Consider the following 19,140-nt stretch of genomic DNA (forward strand, 5'->3'; position numbering starts at 1 on the left):
TGACACAACTCTCATATTCTATCTCAATATCTGAACACCTTTAACTCTCCTGTAATATGCCTCTATTTAAACTCTGTTTTTAACCCAATACTTTCATCAGTTTCCCAAAATCTACTTTTATGAACTGGAGAAATGAGTAGTAAGTTGCCATATGTAGTTTTAAAATGCTTCCCAGTTGAGGCTTTTATGCCACCTTTCACACTCTAGAACAGGGTAGAGAATGGCAGGTGGCATAAAATATCTGTTAATGATAGAGTAGATAACTGCATTCTATACATATTATATTTTCTGGCATGTATTTAATTGTGTTGTAACTATTTGTGTATGTCTTTATAAATCTTGAGATTTGCAGGGGTCATTTATCATATCTTCCAGCCCTAGTGCAGTACCTGGCACATACTAGGCTCTCACTGGCAGTTTCCTGGATGAATGAGGTACAGAACTGAAACAAGTCATAGACTTCAGCGCTGCTAAGATCATACATAGACTTTTGTTCAGTCAGCCCCAAATAGCAGGAGTATCAGGGGTTGATAGGAAATTTAAACTTTCAGAGCTCCTATGTGCCTTTTCATATTGTCAACCTCTTGAGTGTTTTTAACCTTGTAGTACCTGGACTACCCTTTTTAAGAACAGTGTTTTCCCTCTTTCTTTTCTGCAGGTTGGACTCAGATCAGTGATAGAGCAATTTCCTGGGAAGCTTGATTTTGTCCTTGTGGATGGGGGATATGTCCTAAGTCATGGCCACAAGCAGTTGATGTGCTTGGCCAGATCCGTTCTCAGCAAGGCAAAGATCTTGCTGCTTGATGAACCCAGTGCTCATTTGGATCCAATGTGAGTGTCAGAGTTCTTACTATTTAGTAACACAGAGAAAGCAGAATCGTTGAGGCCTACTTCATATTGACACAAGTGGAGGACCACCTGTTAGATATGAAATAATTGCACAGTGGAAAAGTCACTATTTGACATAAGCACAAGTGCTTATTTCCTAGTAGGAGGGCCTTTTGTTCTCTTCTGAGTGTAATTTTGGAATGTCATACAAACTCTTCCCCTTGTCAACACACGAAGAAATATTTAGTTACATAGGTATAATCTGATCCTTGTGATTTTCCTTTCTACACCGTTTATACAATAGGAAATATTTATAGTACAAAAGAACTACTGGTTCTACATAATGAAAAAATGCACTTATTTGTGAAATTCTTTTCAAAATTGTTGTCCTATTTATTTATGGAACCCTGGATTCTACCCCATGGGTGAAAGTTGATTATAGCTGACTCTGTATCAACATTATGTTGAAGTATATAAAGAAAAATAAGTGATATAAGAACTAAATTAATAGGACAATAGGTATATATTAAGACAATAGGTATGTTATCAAGGAAAAAAGCAGATTGTTGTTAATTTATGATGTATGTGGTATTTTCTTCTTTTTCTAGAACATACCAAGTCATCCGAAGAACCCTAAAACAAGCATTTGCTGATTGCACGGTAATCCTCTGTGAACACAGGATAGAAGCAATGTTGGAATGTCAACGATTTTTGGTGAGTGCTTTATGATCTACTTAAGATCTCATTTCTCATTTAGTTCTTGATAACAATCTCTTACATGATAGTTCCTTTAAATCACAGCAATTGTACAAATTCCTTAAGGCAGCCGTCCAGCTTTACACAAAATAGCTGCACAAGTTTCTCACTTTGATCTGAGCTGTAAGGTGGGGTTGGAATTCAGCAAATCTAAAATAGCAGCGTATCACTAAGTTACACTAATAAATTGGAACATCTATGCATTTGGGACCTTATTTGGGGCTCAAGTCATAAGAAAAACTATGACCTGATATTTTCACTAGCAAAATCTCCCTTCAGTGGGGTCCAGAACTGGCTTGGATTGTTTTGTAATCTGATGTATATTTTAGTGCAATAGCTGAAAGACTATTTTTCTAGTTATTATTTGCCGTTCAGGTAAGTGCCTCTCCCAACCACCTTTTCATCATGCTTTCAAAACTGTCACAGATTCTTTCCAGTGATGTTTACAAATTCCACTGGGTGTAGTCACAAGGAAGTTCTGAGGATGATGTATCATGTCATTTATGTTAAGGCTTTTGAAGCTCCTGGAGGTAAAGGCTTTCCTTACTGAAGGATTGTTACTACCTTTGTTATTCCTAAGCTTCCAGTGACAAACGACAGGGCCAGCTCCACAACCGCTTACCCTGCCAGGGTCAGGTTCAGGGCTTGGGGAAAGCCCTCTATCCTCTGGACGTGGGTTTGCTCAACTGGGACATGTGAAAGACACATGTTAAACTCAGGCACATTCTGGCCAATTTGGACTTGTTACGCTTCAGCTCCCCTGTTGAGGTTCAATTGTTTCATTGATGTGGACTTACACTCATTTTTAAGGTAATATATAAGGGAGCTAACAAATATCATTCTGGTTTGCAAAGCACCCTTAATTCCTTTAACATTTTCCGAAGAAGCACACTGCTCAGTAATATACTAATTTCAAAAAGTCTTCCAGCTAAGTAGAAAATTACAGCTCATTTCACAGACGGTAGAAGCTCCGTAAAGCAGTAAAGCAAGAGGACTCGGCAATGAGATGAGCTGTCCCTGACTGTTCAGCCTGCAAGACTCTGGATGTGTTTTCTTTTTGGCTTTTATCTTCCTCTGAACCTCTGCCAGTTTCTGTCGTTGCTCTGGCCCACCCTGCCTTCTGTCCAAGGTCTCACTAATGGCCGCTTCCCTAGGTCATAGAGGAGAACAAAGTGCGGCAGTACGACTCCATCCAGAAGCTGCTAAGCGAGAAGAGCCTCTTCCGGCAGGCCATCAGCCACTCTGACCGGCTGAGGTTCTTCCCGCACCGCAACTCCAGCAAGCAAAAGTCTCGGTCCCAAATCGCTGCCTTGAAGGAGGAGACGGAAGAAGAGGTGCAAGAAACAAGACTTTAGAGAGCAGAACAAATGTTTTCATGGGATGTTCATTCATGGAGGAGAAAACAGTTTCTGCCTCGGAAAACAGGAGTGGATATTGTTTCTTTTTTTTTAAGGAAAAACTTTGTTAGGAAGAAGTAAGGATGTTCATATGCATCTGGATAAATGCCTTCCTGGTGATGGTCAAATTATGTGAAAGGTACTTCAAATCCTTGAAGATTTATGGCTTGTGTTCACAAGGCAGATTTTGCTGAAAACTTTTTCCCCTTGGTAGTAATTGGAAAGGTGGCTGTAAACATCAGCCAACTTAATTGTTCAACTTATTGTGTAGGGAAGCATGAATTTGTATTATTGGAGAAGAACTGTAATCATACTACTTATAGATATGATTAAGTGATGAAAACTGGAAATTTTAGTGGTTTATATAAGTTTATACCCACTTTTCTCCACTCTCTCCAAGACATTTAAAAACACAAGTAGATGGTCTGTTAATCCAAAGAAGTATTAGAATACCATGAGAATCACAAGACAGCCATTAAATTTTGCAACATACAACATCCAGGTATCAGTCAGAGAGAACTTCTTGATCCTAGAGATCAGGGTAGGTTTACCATTCAGCTCTACCAAAAATGAGATAATCAGAACATATTCCTTACCTGGGAAAAGGGCTGTTACAGTCCCATGCAGGGGACATGCTCCCTTGATGCAGAAGTTGACCTCTTTCCCCAGCTTCCAGAAAGTAACAAGCTCTTCAGACCTTTGAACTGAAGGATGGCTCGAAAGTGCTTTAATGCAGACTGGCACAGGGGAAGCCTTCTTATGCAGAAGCTCCAGGTGGGGAGTGCATAGGCAGGTAGGCTGTGGTGCTGCAGGTAGGTACACGTGAAATCTGAAGACCTAGGTATATATAGGGTGATTTGTATTTTCAGGCTAGCATGTATTTCATACTGTGTATACTGAGTGGGAGAGATAAAGGGAGACACATGGAAGAAAAGTCAATCATGAATTAGTTTTATATGCTTCTGTTTTATAATTTTGTGATGCAAATAAAATTTTCTCTAGGAAATGTTATTTATTTTAATAATGTTTCACACTCATAAAATGGCTGTATTTTAATGATTATATTATGAATTATATTTGTATAAAAGGATTTTTATATTTGAAATGTTGACTTTTTATGGCACTAGCTATTTTTATGATACATTATGTTAAAATTAGGGAAAACAAAACCTTTGGGGGATATTGGCCAGGCCCTGTGGATTACCTTAGTAGTGTGGAGAAAAGCACTGGGGCTCACACAAATGTTGCACACATCTGTATGATTCCCAGCTAGCACACAGGTACCCTCCTCGATGCTGTTCTAAAAGAAATGGTACCAAGAAATCTGACTGCTACTATCAAGGACACAGCGCCAACTCCAAACTAACCCTTAAGATTGAATTCTATTTATTACTGTAAGACAGTATCACATGTCAATAAATCCATACATTTATGTGAAACTTAGCTATTTTCAGATGTGTTCATTAATTGTGTCTCATTGACTTCTTACTTTGGTCTCTAAGGATCATGGAACACAAAACATGAATCTTACCTTTAGGTATGCTTCTTAAGGATCCCACATGAATGAATGACGACACTCTAAAATTATTTCTTTATTAAAATTGTGGTAAAGTGTATATAACCTAAAATTGACCATTTAAACCATTTTCAAGTGTACGATTCAGTGGCTTTAAGTAGGTTGGCATAGTAGTACAATCATCATTACCATCCTTCCTCAGAACATTTTTCATCTTGTAAACTGAAACTCTGCAGCCATTAAAGAAAAATTCCCAACTCCTCCTCCTCCCCAGCCCCTGGTAACCACCATTCTACTTTTTGTCTCTATGAATTATCTTATTATAAGTACCTCATATGAGTTGAATCATATAGTATTTGCCCTTTTGTGACTGGCTTATTTCACTTACCATAATGTCTTGAAGATTTGTCATGTTGTAGCATATGTCAGAATTTTCTTCCTTTTTAAGGCTGAATAATATTCCACTGTATGTATATACCACACTTTGTCCATTTACTTGTCAATGGACACTTAGGTTGCTTCTACCTTTTAGCTAAGTTGAATAAGGCTTTTAGGAACATGGGTGTATAAATTTCTCTTTGTGTTTCTGCTTTCGCAAGTTAGGACACTTCTGAGGTTATTTTTGTGTTACAGTGGAGGTGTACAGAACACAAAGATATATATTCCCCAAGGGTCCATTTTTATTTAAAAACTTATTCAGAGCAGTAGCTACCCCAGAGCTCTTGACAAGTTGAGATGATCTCATCAAGGGAATAATATTTCTACACTAGAACCTGGGTGGCTTTTCTTTGTCTAAATCCCTGTTTTTAATTGATGAGGCTTCTTTGGTCCCCTTTTCTTCCTTGCAGAGTTTCTTCATGACGGATGCAGGTACCAGGCTGTGATAGATGGACTCTAGATCCCTACTGAATGCCAAGTCTTCCAAACCTGTCTTTTATTTGGAGAGGTTTGTTTTTATACATGACCCCAAAGAATCTTAGAGCATACTCTATTCTAATTATTTTAGTTCATTTTTTTTTAATTAATGAACTTTATTTTTTAGGGCAGTTTTAAGTTCATAGCAATATTGAGCAGAAGGTACAGAGCTCTCATAAACTCCTTGCCCCCTTCTCTCCACACAGCTTCCCCCACTGTCAACATCTCAGACCAGAGTGGTACATCTATTACAACCGACACATTATTATCACCCTAAGTCCAGGTTTACATGAAGTTTCACACTTAGTGAATCTTTGCAATGGTAGGAGGAGTCAAATGCAAACTAAATGTGACAAAAGAAGCCCTAAATCGGAAACCCACTTTATGAAGAAAAACACTGAAACAAGAGGGGACAGTGAATGTTGGTTCCCCAAGCTCCATTGCTCATCCCAACACTTGGCCTTTCCTCAAATCAGATTTTCTTCCCTCTTCTTTTCAGTTAAAAAAAATAACATTTTGGCCACAGACTTCCTACTTTTGTTATTTGTTTCTCTGTGCTGGTCTTGAGTTTGGGGTCTTACATGTCTTGGTCTATGCCCACTCATCTGACACACATTCTTCACTTACTTCTCAGCCCCTTAACTTTGTTCTCCATCATTCTGAGAAAAAAAGCTAAAGCTTGTAACAAGAACATTTCCTTCCAGTAACTAGGGACCTTCCACTGTTGGGAAATTGTTGTGTATTAGAGTGAAAGGCTAATAAAACCCCCAAAGTAAATATTTTAGTAGTTTGCTGAAGAACGAACCTCAAATACTATGGAGAAGGCAATTTAGAATGAGATTTAAAGAGCTCAGCATAAAAACCTGTTTAACCTGTTAAAACAGGTGTGGGCAATTGCAATTCTCTGTTACAAAAATGAAAAAACTCTATAAATTCAAGACAAATAAATTGTGTCATGAGAACGCTAAATCAATAGGCTGGGAATTGTAAGCTGCTTCCAGCGTGTGGAACCAAAGAGACCCAAGTCACTATGAGTTGACAGAGAACTGGGATATCAGGATCTATGTACTTTCTCAGAGAAGGGAGAATTGTTGGCAGAAGTTCAGGGTTTATCTTTAGTCAGTTAGAATACTTGTCTTTTAATAACCAGGTTTCTCTATTTGTTAAATGGTATAGTACATTGGGAAAGGTGGTCAGAATTTTTTGTTTAAGTGAATATGCTAATGCTGGCCTTTAATTTCATGTAGCAAAATGAATAAGGCAGCAACAATGCTAAATAGTTACTTGGATAAAAAGTTAAGATACAATTTACATCCATTCATCAAAGCACAAGTCCTCCAAATTTCCAAAATCAAGGTATAGATGGACCTTCAAGAACTGCCCCCTTCAAGAACTGTGAAGATTTGGTTTTACTGTTAGGATAACTGATATCCACCACAAAAAAATACATGTGCCAATTACTGAAATGAGCACAGAGACTCACATACCAACTTAAATTCATCTCCCAAAACATTTTCTCCTTAAGCCATTGTGGATATTGGAAATTAAGCTTGAACAGTTTTGATGTATAAACAACTCTTTCACTGTGTTCTTTCCCATTCACCTTTAACACTGATGGAATAATACAAGGAATGATCTTTATTAGCAATGACAGATGTGCTAATAAACAGAATGAAAACTGAATTGTATTTTGATTGACAAGGATTAGCACAGATGCTAAAGAAAAACAGAAAATCTTCCTTGCAATTACCTCCTATGAAATTAGTGTTAATTTATCAAAAATTATAGTATTAATTAATGAAAAATAAGCTTTTTCTATTTTACATTTTTTTTACTTTACCTTCATTTATTCCCTAACACCCTTCCTTTTTTTTTTTAATTAATTATTTTATTTTGTTGTCATTAATCTACAATTACATGAAGAATATTATGTTTACTAGGGTCCCCCCTTCACCAAATCCCACCCACAAACCCCATTACAGTCACTGTCCATCAGCGTAGTAAGATGCTGTAGAATCACTACTTGTCTTCTCTGTGTTGTACAGCCCTCCCTGTGCCTCCCCCCACATTATACATGCTAATTGTAATGCCCCCTTTCTATTTCCCCACCCTTATCCCTCCCTTCCCTCCCTTTCTCCCCAGTCCCTTTCCCTTTGGTAACTGTTAGTTCATTCTTAGGTTCTATGATTCTGCTGCTGTTTTGTTCCTTCAGTCTTTCTTTGTTCCTATAGTCTTTGGGTTTGAGGTGAGTCTCTTGTAAGCAGCATAAAGATGGGTCTTGCTTTATTATCCATTCTATTATTCTGTGTCTTTTGATTGGTGCATTCAGTCCATTTACATTTAGGGTGATTATTGAAAGATAGGTACTTATTGCCATTGCAGGCTTTAGATTCGTGGTTGCCAAAGGTTCAAGGTTAGCTTCTTCTGTATCTTACTGTCTAACTTAACTCACTTATTGAGCTATTTTAAACACTGTCTGGTCATTCTTTATTTTTCTCCCTTCTTATTCCTCCTCCTCTGTACTTTATATGTTGGTTGTTTTATTCTGTGCTCTTTTGTGCTTCCTTTAACTGCTTTTGTGGGTAGTTGATTTTATTTTTTGCCTTTAGTTAGTATTTGGTTGGTCTGCTTTCTTTGCTGTGATTTTATTTTCTCTGGTGACATCTATTTAGTCTTAGAAGTACTCCCATCTAGAGCAGTCCCTCTAAAATACCCTGTAGAGGTGGTTTGTGGGAGGCAAATTCCCTCAACTTTTGCTTGTCTGGGAATTGTTTAATCCCTCCTTCATATTTAAATGATAGTTATGCTGGATACAGTATTCTTGGTTCAAGGCCCTTCTCTTTCATTGCATTAAATATATCATGCCATTCTCTTCTGGCCTGTAAGGTTTCTGTTGAGAAGTCTGATGATAGCCTGATGGGTTTTCCTTTGTAGGTGACCTTTTTCCTCTCTCTAGCTGCCTTTAAAACTCTGTCCTTGTCCTTGATCTTTGTCATTTTAATTATTATGTGTCCTGGTGTTGTCCTCCTTGGGTCCTTTCTGTTGGGAGTTCTGTACACTTCCATGGTCTGATCGATTATTTCCTCCCCCAGTTTGGGGAAGTTTTCAGCAATTATTTCTTCAAATACTCTTTCTATTCCTTTTTCTCTCTCTTCTTCTTCTGGTACCCCTATAATGCAGATATTGTTCCTTTTGGATTGGTCACACAGTTCTCTTAATATTGTTTCATTCCTGGAGATCCTTTTCTCTCTCTCTGCGTCAGCTTCTATGCATTCCTGTTCTCTGGTTTCTATTCCATCAATGGCCTCTTGCATCTTATCCATTCTGTTTATAAATCCTTCCAGAGATTGTTTCATTTCTGTAATCTCCTTCTGGACTTCATCCCTTAGCTCTTGCATATTTCTCTGCAGCTCCATCAGCATGGTTATGAGCTTTATTTTTAATTCCTTTTCAGGAAGACTGGTTAGATCTATCTCCTTCTCAGGGTTTGCCTCTGTGATCTTGGTCTGTATCAATTTCTTCTGCCTTTTCATGGCGATAGATATATTTGTGGGGAGCTGGCCCATGTGTTGGGTAAGAGAAAGTCCCTTCTTGCCAGTTTATGGCCCTCCTCTCCTGGGAGAACAGCGGCCTCTAGCGGCTTGTGCTGGGCAGCTGCATGCAGACGGGGCTTCTGATCTTTCCCGGCTGCTATGGAGTTTATTTAGCTCTGCTGTTTCTGTGGGCGTGGCCTGCCTCAAGCTGCTGCTCCAATATGGCAGAGCCCCGTTGGAGGGGGAACAGGCGGGAGGCTGTTTATCGCGGTGAGGGGCCTCCAAGCTGTGCTGCGGGGGTTCGGGCGCCTAGAGTTCCCCGGGATTCGCAGCTGCTGGGCTAAGTGTCCCAGGGTGCTTCTGTCCAGCTGTGGGGTCCCTCTTCCTTTAAGACTTTCAAAAAGCACTCACTTTTCTTTGTCCCACGTGCGCCGGCTGTGGGGACCCGCTCACAGGTCTTACTGTCCTGTTTCCCTAGTTTCCAGCACCTCACGCACGCACTGTGTGTCTGCGCTCCGGTGCGGATGGCTGGGGCTGGGTGTTTAGCAGTCCTGGGCTCCCTCTCCCACCCTGCTCTGACTCCTCTCCTCCCGCCAGGAGCTGGGGTGAGGGGCCCCAGGTCCCGCTGGGCTGGGGCTTGTATCTTACCCCCTTTGCGAGGTGCTGGGTTCTCGTGGGTGTGGATGTAGTCTGGCTGTTGTCCTGTGTCTTCTGGTGTCTCTTTTAGGATTAGTTGTATTTGTTGTATTTTCAAAAAATATATATGGTTTTGGGAGGAGATTTCCGCTGCTCTACTCACGCTGCCATCTTGGTTCCGACCCTCTATTTTACATTTTTTTAATGATTAAAACACAGAGTAGAATGATAGTTATTAGAGGCTGGGGGAAATGGTTAGACGTCAGTCAAAGGGTACAAACTTCAGGGAATCTAATGCAGAGCATGGTGATTATAGTTAGCAGTATTGTGTTACATACTTGAAAGTTGCTAAGAGAGAAAATCTTATAAGTCTTCACCACAAAATAGAAATAGTAATTATGTGATGTAATGGAGGTGTTAGCTAATGCTACGGTGGTAATCATTTTGCAATATATAGGAATATCAAATCAACACATTGTATACCCTAAACTTACACAGTATTGTATGTCATTTATCTCAATAAAGCTGGAAATTAAATTAGATGGTAAAAATATATACAAATTTGGCCATGGTTGATTGCTTGGCCATCATTTTTGTTAGTATTCTATAGGCTAATGAAAATAAGACAATTTTCAAAATAACCATCTCTCTTACCCTCTGCCTCTTCACTGGGAGCAGATACCAGCAACTCCTTAATATTCTAAAGGAAAAGTGCCATCAAATTTGTGATCCTAGGCAATCCTTCTGTGAAGAAGATATTTTTATTTTTATTCCCTCTTATCTCCCATTTAGGTAGGGTGTTCCGTGTCCTTGAGGAGACAAAGCAAGGGCCAGAGTTTCCTTGCACAGACATAGCTTCCTTCCTAGTCGGGAGCCCATGCCATGCTTTGCACTTGAACCTAGCAATGTTGGGTTCTTGGCTGTTCTGTAGTCAGGGAGCCACAGACGATAAACATTGCAATGAAATGGTGGTTAACAATTACCTTCTTTTGCATTTTATGGCAAATCAGCATTTTTAAAAATTTCTGAAAATTTTGAGTATATGTAAAAGTACATGTAATAAACTTCACACCTTATACACTGAGCTTCAATAAGTATCTACTCCTGGCCAATCTTATTTCATCCATATTCCTTTGTACTTTCCTTCCTACATTACTTTCAGCAAATTCCAGACATCATGTGACTTTAGCTGCATCTATCTCTGACAGACAAGGCATTTCTCTTTCATTCTTTTTTCTTTACACATATTCACCATGCCATTGCCACAACTTAAAAAAAAAAGTCCTTACTATTCTCAAGTATCCACTCAATGTACAAATGACACAGTCTTGATTTTTTTTTCAAATATAGGTAATTTTTATTTTATACTCATGTGGGACTATGAAAATGACCATGCAAAAATAATTTAAGTGACAGGAAAAATTATGATTCTTCCATGACCTTTAAAAATATTAAGCAATTAAATATTTGAAACACTTAACTATTGGTTATAAAAGTATGAAAAATATAGTCAAACTAATATTTAATACCCTGTAATTTAAAACATTAGAAACACTGAGAATAATTTTATTTCTTTGTAAAATGCTTACCAAGAACAGTTTGAGCAATGCTTGGCTTCTGCAGGTCATGTTTTTACAATTTGAAGGGACACATCTCTTCTGTGTCCTGGCAAGTTCCCATACTCCTTTCTAAGTTTGGCTCTGCTTCCAATGTGTTGTCCTTTGTACCTGCAATGTTGTGAAATACCCCCAGGAGTTTGTTGAATGTAAAGACTTTTGCTGATGTCACTTCCTCTGGGATGTTTTTGTCTTTTCTTCACACCCACTTTTGTCATTTATGCCTCTAAGTTTGCCTCCACTGAGTTCCTCCGGCTGCATCTAGGCTCTTGAATGGTGTGTCTACACACCCATAGCCAACCCTTTCTTCCCTAACTCCATGTACATTCGATTTGAATTTCACTTCCAGCATTATCACTTTTTGTCTCTTTGCTGCATTTTTTTCTTTTTTGGCCAATTCTCTTTCTTGATTCTCCATTTTTGTAAACTATCATGTGGGTGTGGGGGAGGAAGAATTTTCCTCTCCCCTTCAAGCTTCATCTAACTAAGAATCACATTGACATGAGACAGATTAACAGGAGAAAAAAAATACCAAAGTTTCATTATATGTCTTAATATATGTTTAATATATATGTCTTTCAGAGATACATACAGACTCAATAATGAAACTAAGATCCAAAGAAAAGACCAAGACATGGAACTTTTATATATTTTGGACAAAGAAATCAGTGAGGAATTGAACAGGACAAAGAAAATTTAGGTTTGGGAGCTTCAATTAGTATTCTAAACAGCATTTGGGTTGGGGTAGTAAATTAGTAGAAAGTAGCAAAGTTTGTTTATACAGGCTTTTTTGGCCTTGAATTCCCTATCTCTGTCAATAAGGATGTCTGCACCTCCTGGTGCAGGAAAGGCACCTTTCCCATGGAAGATTTACCGCCTGGCTTCAAGGCAGAGGGGACAGAGGTGGGTCAGTCCCTGTTTCTGCTGTTTCTCCAGTCATTTGAATTCAAAGTAATCAATATACCAAACGGGCACGTTTTGTGGCAGCCTGTCCTTGGTCCCTATGTGACTTTATCACTGACAGATGAAGAGGCAACACAACCACACACTTCACACCCTTCACTGTTTGTGAGTGTGCTGAAGAACAGTTGTGCGGGGAATAGTCACCAACAGAGTTGGAAAGAAATGGTGTGATTGGTCACTGAACATGAGGCAAACCCATTATTTACATAGTGATTTGTGGACAGAGGAGCTAGTGGCAACGTTTACGCTTTATGCAATTATTCAGTTAATATACTGTGATAATTGAAATGTGAACCATGTTGCTGAGGGACTGTTACTACTTAACTGAACTGTGGTAACAGAAGTTCATGTATATCCGAAAGGTACGAAACAAGGACTGCCTGTAGTTTGTCCTCATCACAGTCCAGTTATGGTTCACATATTGTGACTGGTCCATATATCTCTTAAGTTCCTTTCGAGAGTCTCCCTCCATTTCCTTTTTTTTCTCTTTTAAGGCAATTTACTGGTTGAAGAATCAGGGTTGTTTATTCTTTGCAATTTCCCACAGTCTGGGTTTTGCTATTTTCATCTCCATAGCTGTGTTTAACAAGTTTCTGTTCTCCATATTTCCAGTAAAGATCCAACAGCTTCTTATAGTTGGCTCCGGAGCCTTTTGAAATAACCTGATATGTTTTGATAGTTTCCTTGCATTTTGGTATGACAAGGTAATCTAAGCTTACTTGTGTATACCCTAAACTCGTTTGCCAACACGGGATTAACCAACCACTTCTTCAGGGAGCCCTGTTTCCTTTCAGTGGGAAATGCTGTTTGGAGACCAAAATTTGGTCCCTAGAGTTGTTCATTGCTATTGAATTGGTTATTGGATTTGTTTTTCCAGGGAATTGAGCTAAGAAATAAAACATATAATGGATTTGAATTAAATAAAGAAATGCATCTTTATATGTCTACTTCTATATCTGTGTCTGCATCTCTGCCTATTCCTGTATCTTTTGTGCTGAAAATATGTCATGAGTTCCTGCTGTTACTTCCAACTCAAATTCAGGACTACAAGATTTTTACTTACCCTCTTCTTTCTTCCATCTGTATTTTTTTTCTCCCATGCTATGAATCCCAGTTCTTGACAACACTAACAGTCTTAAAAATTAGGATGTCATATAATTATTCACTTGTTCTATTCCTCCAGTTTTAAAATAATAGAACGACACAAAACCAACAATGTGATTACTGAAAAATATTTCATTTCCTTTTCCTTATTTTCCCTCCTAGTTCTTTTCATCTTCAGGGTATGTTCCACCAGAAAGATACAGGCAAATTACTGTGCTTTAAAAGTCATTTGCAATACTTCCCGTGTGATTGTTAGCACTGGAGACATATTTAGATTCATTTATTTTTTCTTAGCTGTCTTTTCCCTTGTCTGTCTCTAGTAAACTAACTGGCCTACTGGTTTATTTAGTTTGTTGTTCTTATGGAGCTGCTTTCAATTGCTTACCACCTAAAATCTCCACTGTTCGGCTTGAGCTTCCCCCACCCTCTGTTTCAAATGAGGTCTGTTCCTCTGGGGAGAGTTCTCTGTCCTTAGGGTGTGCCACATGCTGCAGAGCTGGAGGCAAGCAGTTTCCCACTTCTCTTGGTGACACACCCCAGCTTTACAGCAAAGGGGTGGGGGTGGTAGGCTCTGGTCCCCGAAGTGGGCTTCTCCTGGTGAGAACTTCCACACTGAGAATGAGCTGGGGTAAGGGTGCTGGGGCCCCAGTATTCCTGGCCTGCCACAGCTGTGATGAGCCTCTGCCCTGTGTAATGGGGACTGGGAGGGGGAAGGGAGCCCCAGACTTCGTTGCACTCATCTGGAATTTAGCCTCTGCAACATAGACGGCAGGGGGAGCGAATGTGAGATGCTGTTGGCCTGCACCCCCAGGAGATAGTCCTAGACTGTGAACTGTAGGGAGAGGGGACCCCACCTTCTTGGTCATAACAGCCCGGAATAGAGCTTTTGTCACACTGACCTAGAGGAGGGAAGAGGGAGCAGTTAGATAGCTAAAGTGCCATGGTCTTTTTTGCTGTTCTTACTAAGATTTACTATATTTTCTTGAATAAATGTTTCTTCATTTGCTGTACTATATGCTGTTGCAATTTACAGAGAGTTTAAATGGCTGTTTAATCATTTTTACCAGTAATGGTTGTTTCACTGCGAGCAGGTCCACTGAGCTCCTTCTTTTGCTGTTTGGCAAGTTGCTCTCCAGCTTATTACTAATCCCTGTGGTTTTCAGTTTTTCTGATCTTCCATTTCCTGGGTGACTCTTTGAATCAACTCAGTTTTTCCCCACTGACTAAGGGCCATGGGCTTTTTATATATATAACCTTCATTTCATTCCTCACACAATCCCCATGGAGGAGGTTCTAAGAACTGTGAGCCTCAGAGAGGTTATGTCTTTCCAGAAATCACATCATACTCCTGGATTTTGAACCACTGGAAAGTTTAGACTCATTTCTCATCAGAAGGAAGATGCTTATCTCACAGAGAATTAGATAACCATTTCCTAGTTATACGTTCCTCTTTCCAGAGCCTGCCAGCCCTTCCCTAACCTCCCACAGAGTCTCAAACTGCAGAAAATCCCCTTAGAAAAACAGAATGCTCATGGCAGGATAAAGCTCATATTTTCCAGCACTACCAAAATTCAGGCTTGTAGCTATCTTTGATTTTTAATAGTCTTTGCTAATGTCTAAATGATTCTAACATAGCCCAAAGTCTGACAAGATATAATAACAAAAGGCTTGGATTGACCTAAATAAGTAGTTTCTCAGTCTGTTTAGTGGGATGCAAAAGGTTACTGCAGGACTTCTCAGAGCATTTAATAGACAAAGGTGCATTTTTTACCCTAAAAGTGGAATATTATGTGCATTTTTCCCCAATTTATTTGGCCATGCAGTCCTACTTTCTTTCTTGTGCCACTTAACACTGTGTTTGGGGAAAGGATGGCCTTGAATATTTATTCAGTAAGGAAAGGGAATGGGAAATCCTTATTATTGGCTGGAAGATATTTGCATATCAACAGTGTTTCCATCTGCCATCCTTTAGGGTCTGCTTATGGAAGTTAGTGCCTACTTTTTGTTTCTTAAAGGGAAAGCGCCAGTTGAATCCTAATCTTCATTCCCACCTGGGGCTAGAGTAATCCCACAGGCTGCCTGTGAATCTGTGATAGACATTCAGAAAACCCTTTATGGCAGGCAGTTAACTTTGCTGTGGCAGGAGCACATTGTTGTAGTCTCCAGCACCAAACCCAGTGCCTGGTGCAAAATTGGAGTATAAGAAATACATGTATAAATACTTTAGATAAATGCTAAATCAATGCACTATTCGAAGCCAAGTTTCCCCCGAAATGAAAATGATCTGTAGCCTCACTATTGGGGAGGAGACTTATTCTGAGGAGAGAATGAAAGTGCCTCAGTTGCTAGATTCCTGGGCAGAGGGGCCTGGAGCATATGGCCAGGATTGTGGGAAATACCATCCCACTAAGCCTCTAAGCCCAGTCCCTGGAAGGATACTGGAAGTTTCTCCACATATATATTAACCTGGAAACGTTAGACCAGTGGCTCTCAAGTATGGTCCCAGAGCTCACATCATGAGTTACCTATGAGTTTATTAGAAGTAGAAATGCATGTTCCCCCCCTCAACCTATTGAATTAGGATAATAGGGTGTCTGCCCAGAAAACTGTTTTCACAAACCCTCCTGGTGATTCTTATTCACATTAAAGTTTTAAAAACCCACTGACCAAGACTATCCTTTTGAGGTCAAAGGGATTGCTATGGACTGAATGTTTGTGTACCCCCAAATTCATATGTTGAAATCTAATCTCCAGTGTGGGAGTGTTAAGAGGTGGAGCCTTTGAGAGGTGATTAGGTCATGAGGGCAGAGCCTTCAGTGCCTTATACAAGAGATCCCAGCATGCTCTCTGGTTCTCCACGCCCCATGAGGACATGATGAGAGGACTGCCATGGCTGAGCCAGGAAGCCAGCTCTCACCAGACACCAGATCTGCCGGCACCTCGACCTTAGACTTCCAGCCTCCAGAAATGTGAGAAATAGTGTGTTGGTTAGGCCCCCCCAGCCAGGGGTGGTGCAGCAGCCTGAGCTGAGACAGTGACAGTCATCAGAGCAGGCTGAAGAACCTGGGCGAACATGAGGAAAATCTGGAGAACTTGAGAGAACACTGAGACAAGGCCCCGGCCCAAACCAATTAAAGAAGAATCTTGGGAGAATGAGGTTAGGTTATAGACAGTTTAAAAGGCTGCCCAGCGATTCTAATGTGCAGCCAGCCAAGAACCTTTGCTGTCTAGGGTGGGCTTTCTAAGCGGGCTTGAAAGAGCTGGGATGCTCAGTAATCCCCTGCAGCATCAGCAGTTAGACCAGGGAGACTGCAGCTTGTCAGTCAAGGACAAGAACACGGAGTGGTGCCTGGCACCTGAGGGTGCTTTAGAGGCACTTATTTAAAAAGCGGTGGTGACATCAGGTGAAATTTCTTAACCGGACATTCAACAAATTATTGAGTGCCACTACGTGTTTTAGGTGCTGGAGATACAGTGGCAAACTAAGAAGGCAACGTCCTCAGCCTCACGAGTGAGGCTTACATTCTAGTGGGCAAAGACAGAAAATAAATGGTTAAGCCGTGTAATAGAGCAGATGTAAATAAAGAGAGAAATTAAGCAGAGTTAGAGGTTTATACAAAGCGCAGTCAGAGAAGTCTGGTTAGTAAGGTGACAACTGAGCAGAGACCTGAGTGAAGTCAGGAAGCCATGTGGGTATCTTGAAGAAGAGGATTGAGGCACATGGAAGAGCAAAAGCAAAGGCAGAATCATGGTGCATACACTGGAGGAGCAGCAAGGAGGCCCTCTGTCCAGGTTAGGGAAATAGAACCATAGGGAAAAGGGCTGTGGACAGGTGATAGAAACTCCTGTAAGAACACTGGCTTTCACTCTAAGTGGTAAGGGAAACCACTGGAGTGTTTTGAGTGAGAAGCGAAGTGGTTGGAGTTACATTCTAGCAGGGTCACTCTGCTGCTGTGGTTGAGACTAGACTGAAAGAGGTGGGGAGTAAAAGCAGAGGGACCAGTCAGGAGTCTACTGCAGAAGTCCAAGTGAGAGGCCACAGAAGATTGGACCGAGGTGGCAACAGTGGTGAGCTCAGAGGTGGCTGGATTCTGCATGTATATTGAAGGTAGAAGCAACAAGTTTTGGTGCCAGGTAGGATATAGGGTAGAAAAGAAGGCTCAAGATTATGCTAAAGGTTTTGATGTGAGTTTTAACAATGAAATTGCTATTTACTGAGATTGGGAAGACTGAAGAAGATGGTTGAGGGTGGGGACAGGATTTGGGACACATGTTTTAGACGTGTCAAATTAGAGGACTCCATGTGGAATAACAAGCAAATAGTTAAATAAATGAGTCTGAAGTTTAGGAGAGAAGTCCAGACTGGAGACAGAAATATAAAAGCCATCAAAATGTAGATTGTGTTTCATGCCAGGAGAGTGAACTAGATTCTTGCTACTTGCAGCACAAATATTACCTAAAAGCTTGTTAGAAATGCAGTCTCAGACCCTATCCCAGAACTATTGAATTAGTCTTGGCATTTTATCAGGATCCCCAAGGGATCTATGGGCACTTTAAAGTCTGAGGAAGCTTTCAGATTAGATGACCTAGGGTCTGAATGAATATAGAAAAGCACTGAGGATCTGAAACAGTCTAACTTTGCAGGCCCTGAGAAAGAGAAAGAGACACATGATATGGGGGAGGAGAATTCAGAGAGAACAGTGTTCAAATCCAAGTTCAGAATGTGTTTCTAGGAGGAGGAAGTGATTAATCTAGTCAAATGTTGTAGGTCAATTAAATGAGAAGTGTCCATGATATTTAGCATCATGAATGCCATCGGTGACTTCTACAAAGGCATTTCAGTGGTATTTGAGAGACTGGGAAGAGAGAAATTAGAGACAGTGAGCACCAACTTTTATGAATTTTGCTTAAAGGAAAAGAGAGAGATGGGTGGAAAAATGAGGTCAATTTTTTTGTTTTTAAGGTAAGAGAAATAACATCCTATTGGTATACTGGACATAGGAATGATCAGCCAAAGGAGAAGAGGAACTGGTGGCACTTGGGGGAATGCTGAGCATTTACCCAGAGTACAATATGTAGGTGAGAGGGAAGGGACCTCGTACTAAGAGAAGGACTTGCCTTTTGTGAGGAGGATGGATGCTAATCACAAGAACAAGAGAAAAAGCCCATGGATGGCATATGTGGGGGTAGGAAATTTTAAATTTTCTTAAAATTTTCTGAAAGGTAAGTTTTCTTTTGATTGACTCAATTTTTATCAATTAAATAGGAAGAAAGCCATTACGTCAAACATGAAGATGGGAAAGGAAATTTTGGGAATGTAAGGAGAAGAAAGTGTGAACTACTATCTAAGACAGTTTACCAAACCTTTTGAAGTCGTGGCACACATAAATAAGTGAGAAGAGTTGAGTGGCACTCTAGGTCATTAGGAGGGCATTTGGTGCCCTGAACAAGGTTACTGGGTCAGGAGGCCATTGGCTCAGGGGTTCTGGTTGTCACAGGTCCTGCCCAGATGGTTAAAGAAAGGAATACCTTCTGGCCCCCTGGTTCTGGAGGGCACATGGCAGTGGAGAAGTGATGGGAATGAATGGACCAGAGAAAGTAAAAAAAAATTAGTATAATGAAAAGGATACATGTGCAATGGAGTCCATGAATTTTAAGAGAACTGGTCAGAATGGTTGTGTTTTTTTAACCATCTTCAGCTATACATAGTCATGCAAAGGTGGAGGACCAGGATCTAACTAGGTTTGGGACTATGCCAAGCTAGTACAATAGGAAGAGAGAGGAGAGGAGGGTGTTGAGAATGCGAAGGAATAGTGGTAATTTTGAACCATGTTATAAAAACTAGTTGAGGAGAGAAATTAGAACACAGAATGGGT

General features: G+C 40.2%; 1 protein-coding gene across 2 annotated transcripts in view; it reads left to right on the forward strand.

Annotated features, from left to right (window-relative positions):
- The window catches only part of CFTR (CF transmembrane conductance regulator), a 164,042-nt gene extending 158,586 nt beyond the window's left edge, over positions 1-5,456 (forward strand). The window contains exons 26-28 of one of the 2 annotated variants that reach the window (XM_057504702.1): positions 659-831; positions 1,437-1,542; positions 5,346-5,456. In XM_057504702.1, coding sequence (XP_057360685.1) covers positions 659-831; positions 1,437-1,542; positions 5,346-5,381 — 315 coding nt within the window. In that variant the 3' untranslated portion in view covers positions 5,382-5,456. Of the gene's footprint in view, positions 1-658; positions 832-1,436; positions 1,543-2,738; positions 4,423-5,345 lie in introns of those variants that run through there. The other variant, XM_036905683.2, reaches the window with a different exon arrangement.
- The last annotated feature ends 13,684 nt before the right edge of the window (positions 5,457-19,140 follow it).

This window comes from Manis pentadactyla, chromosome 7 (genome assembly GCF_030020395.1).
Source record: "Manis pentadactyla isolate mManPen7 chromosome 7, mManPen7.hap1, whole genome shotgun sequence".
Classification (NCBI taxonomy): Eukaryota; Metazoa; Chordata; class Mammalia; order Pholidota; family Manidae; genus Manis; species Manis pentadactyla.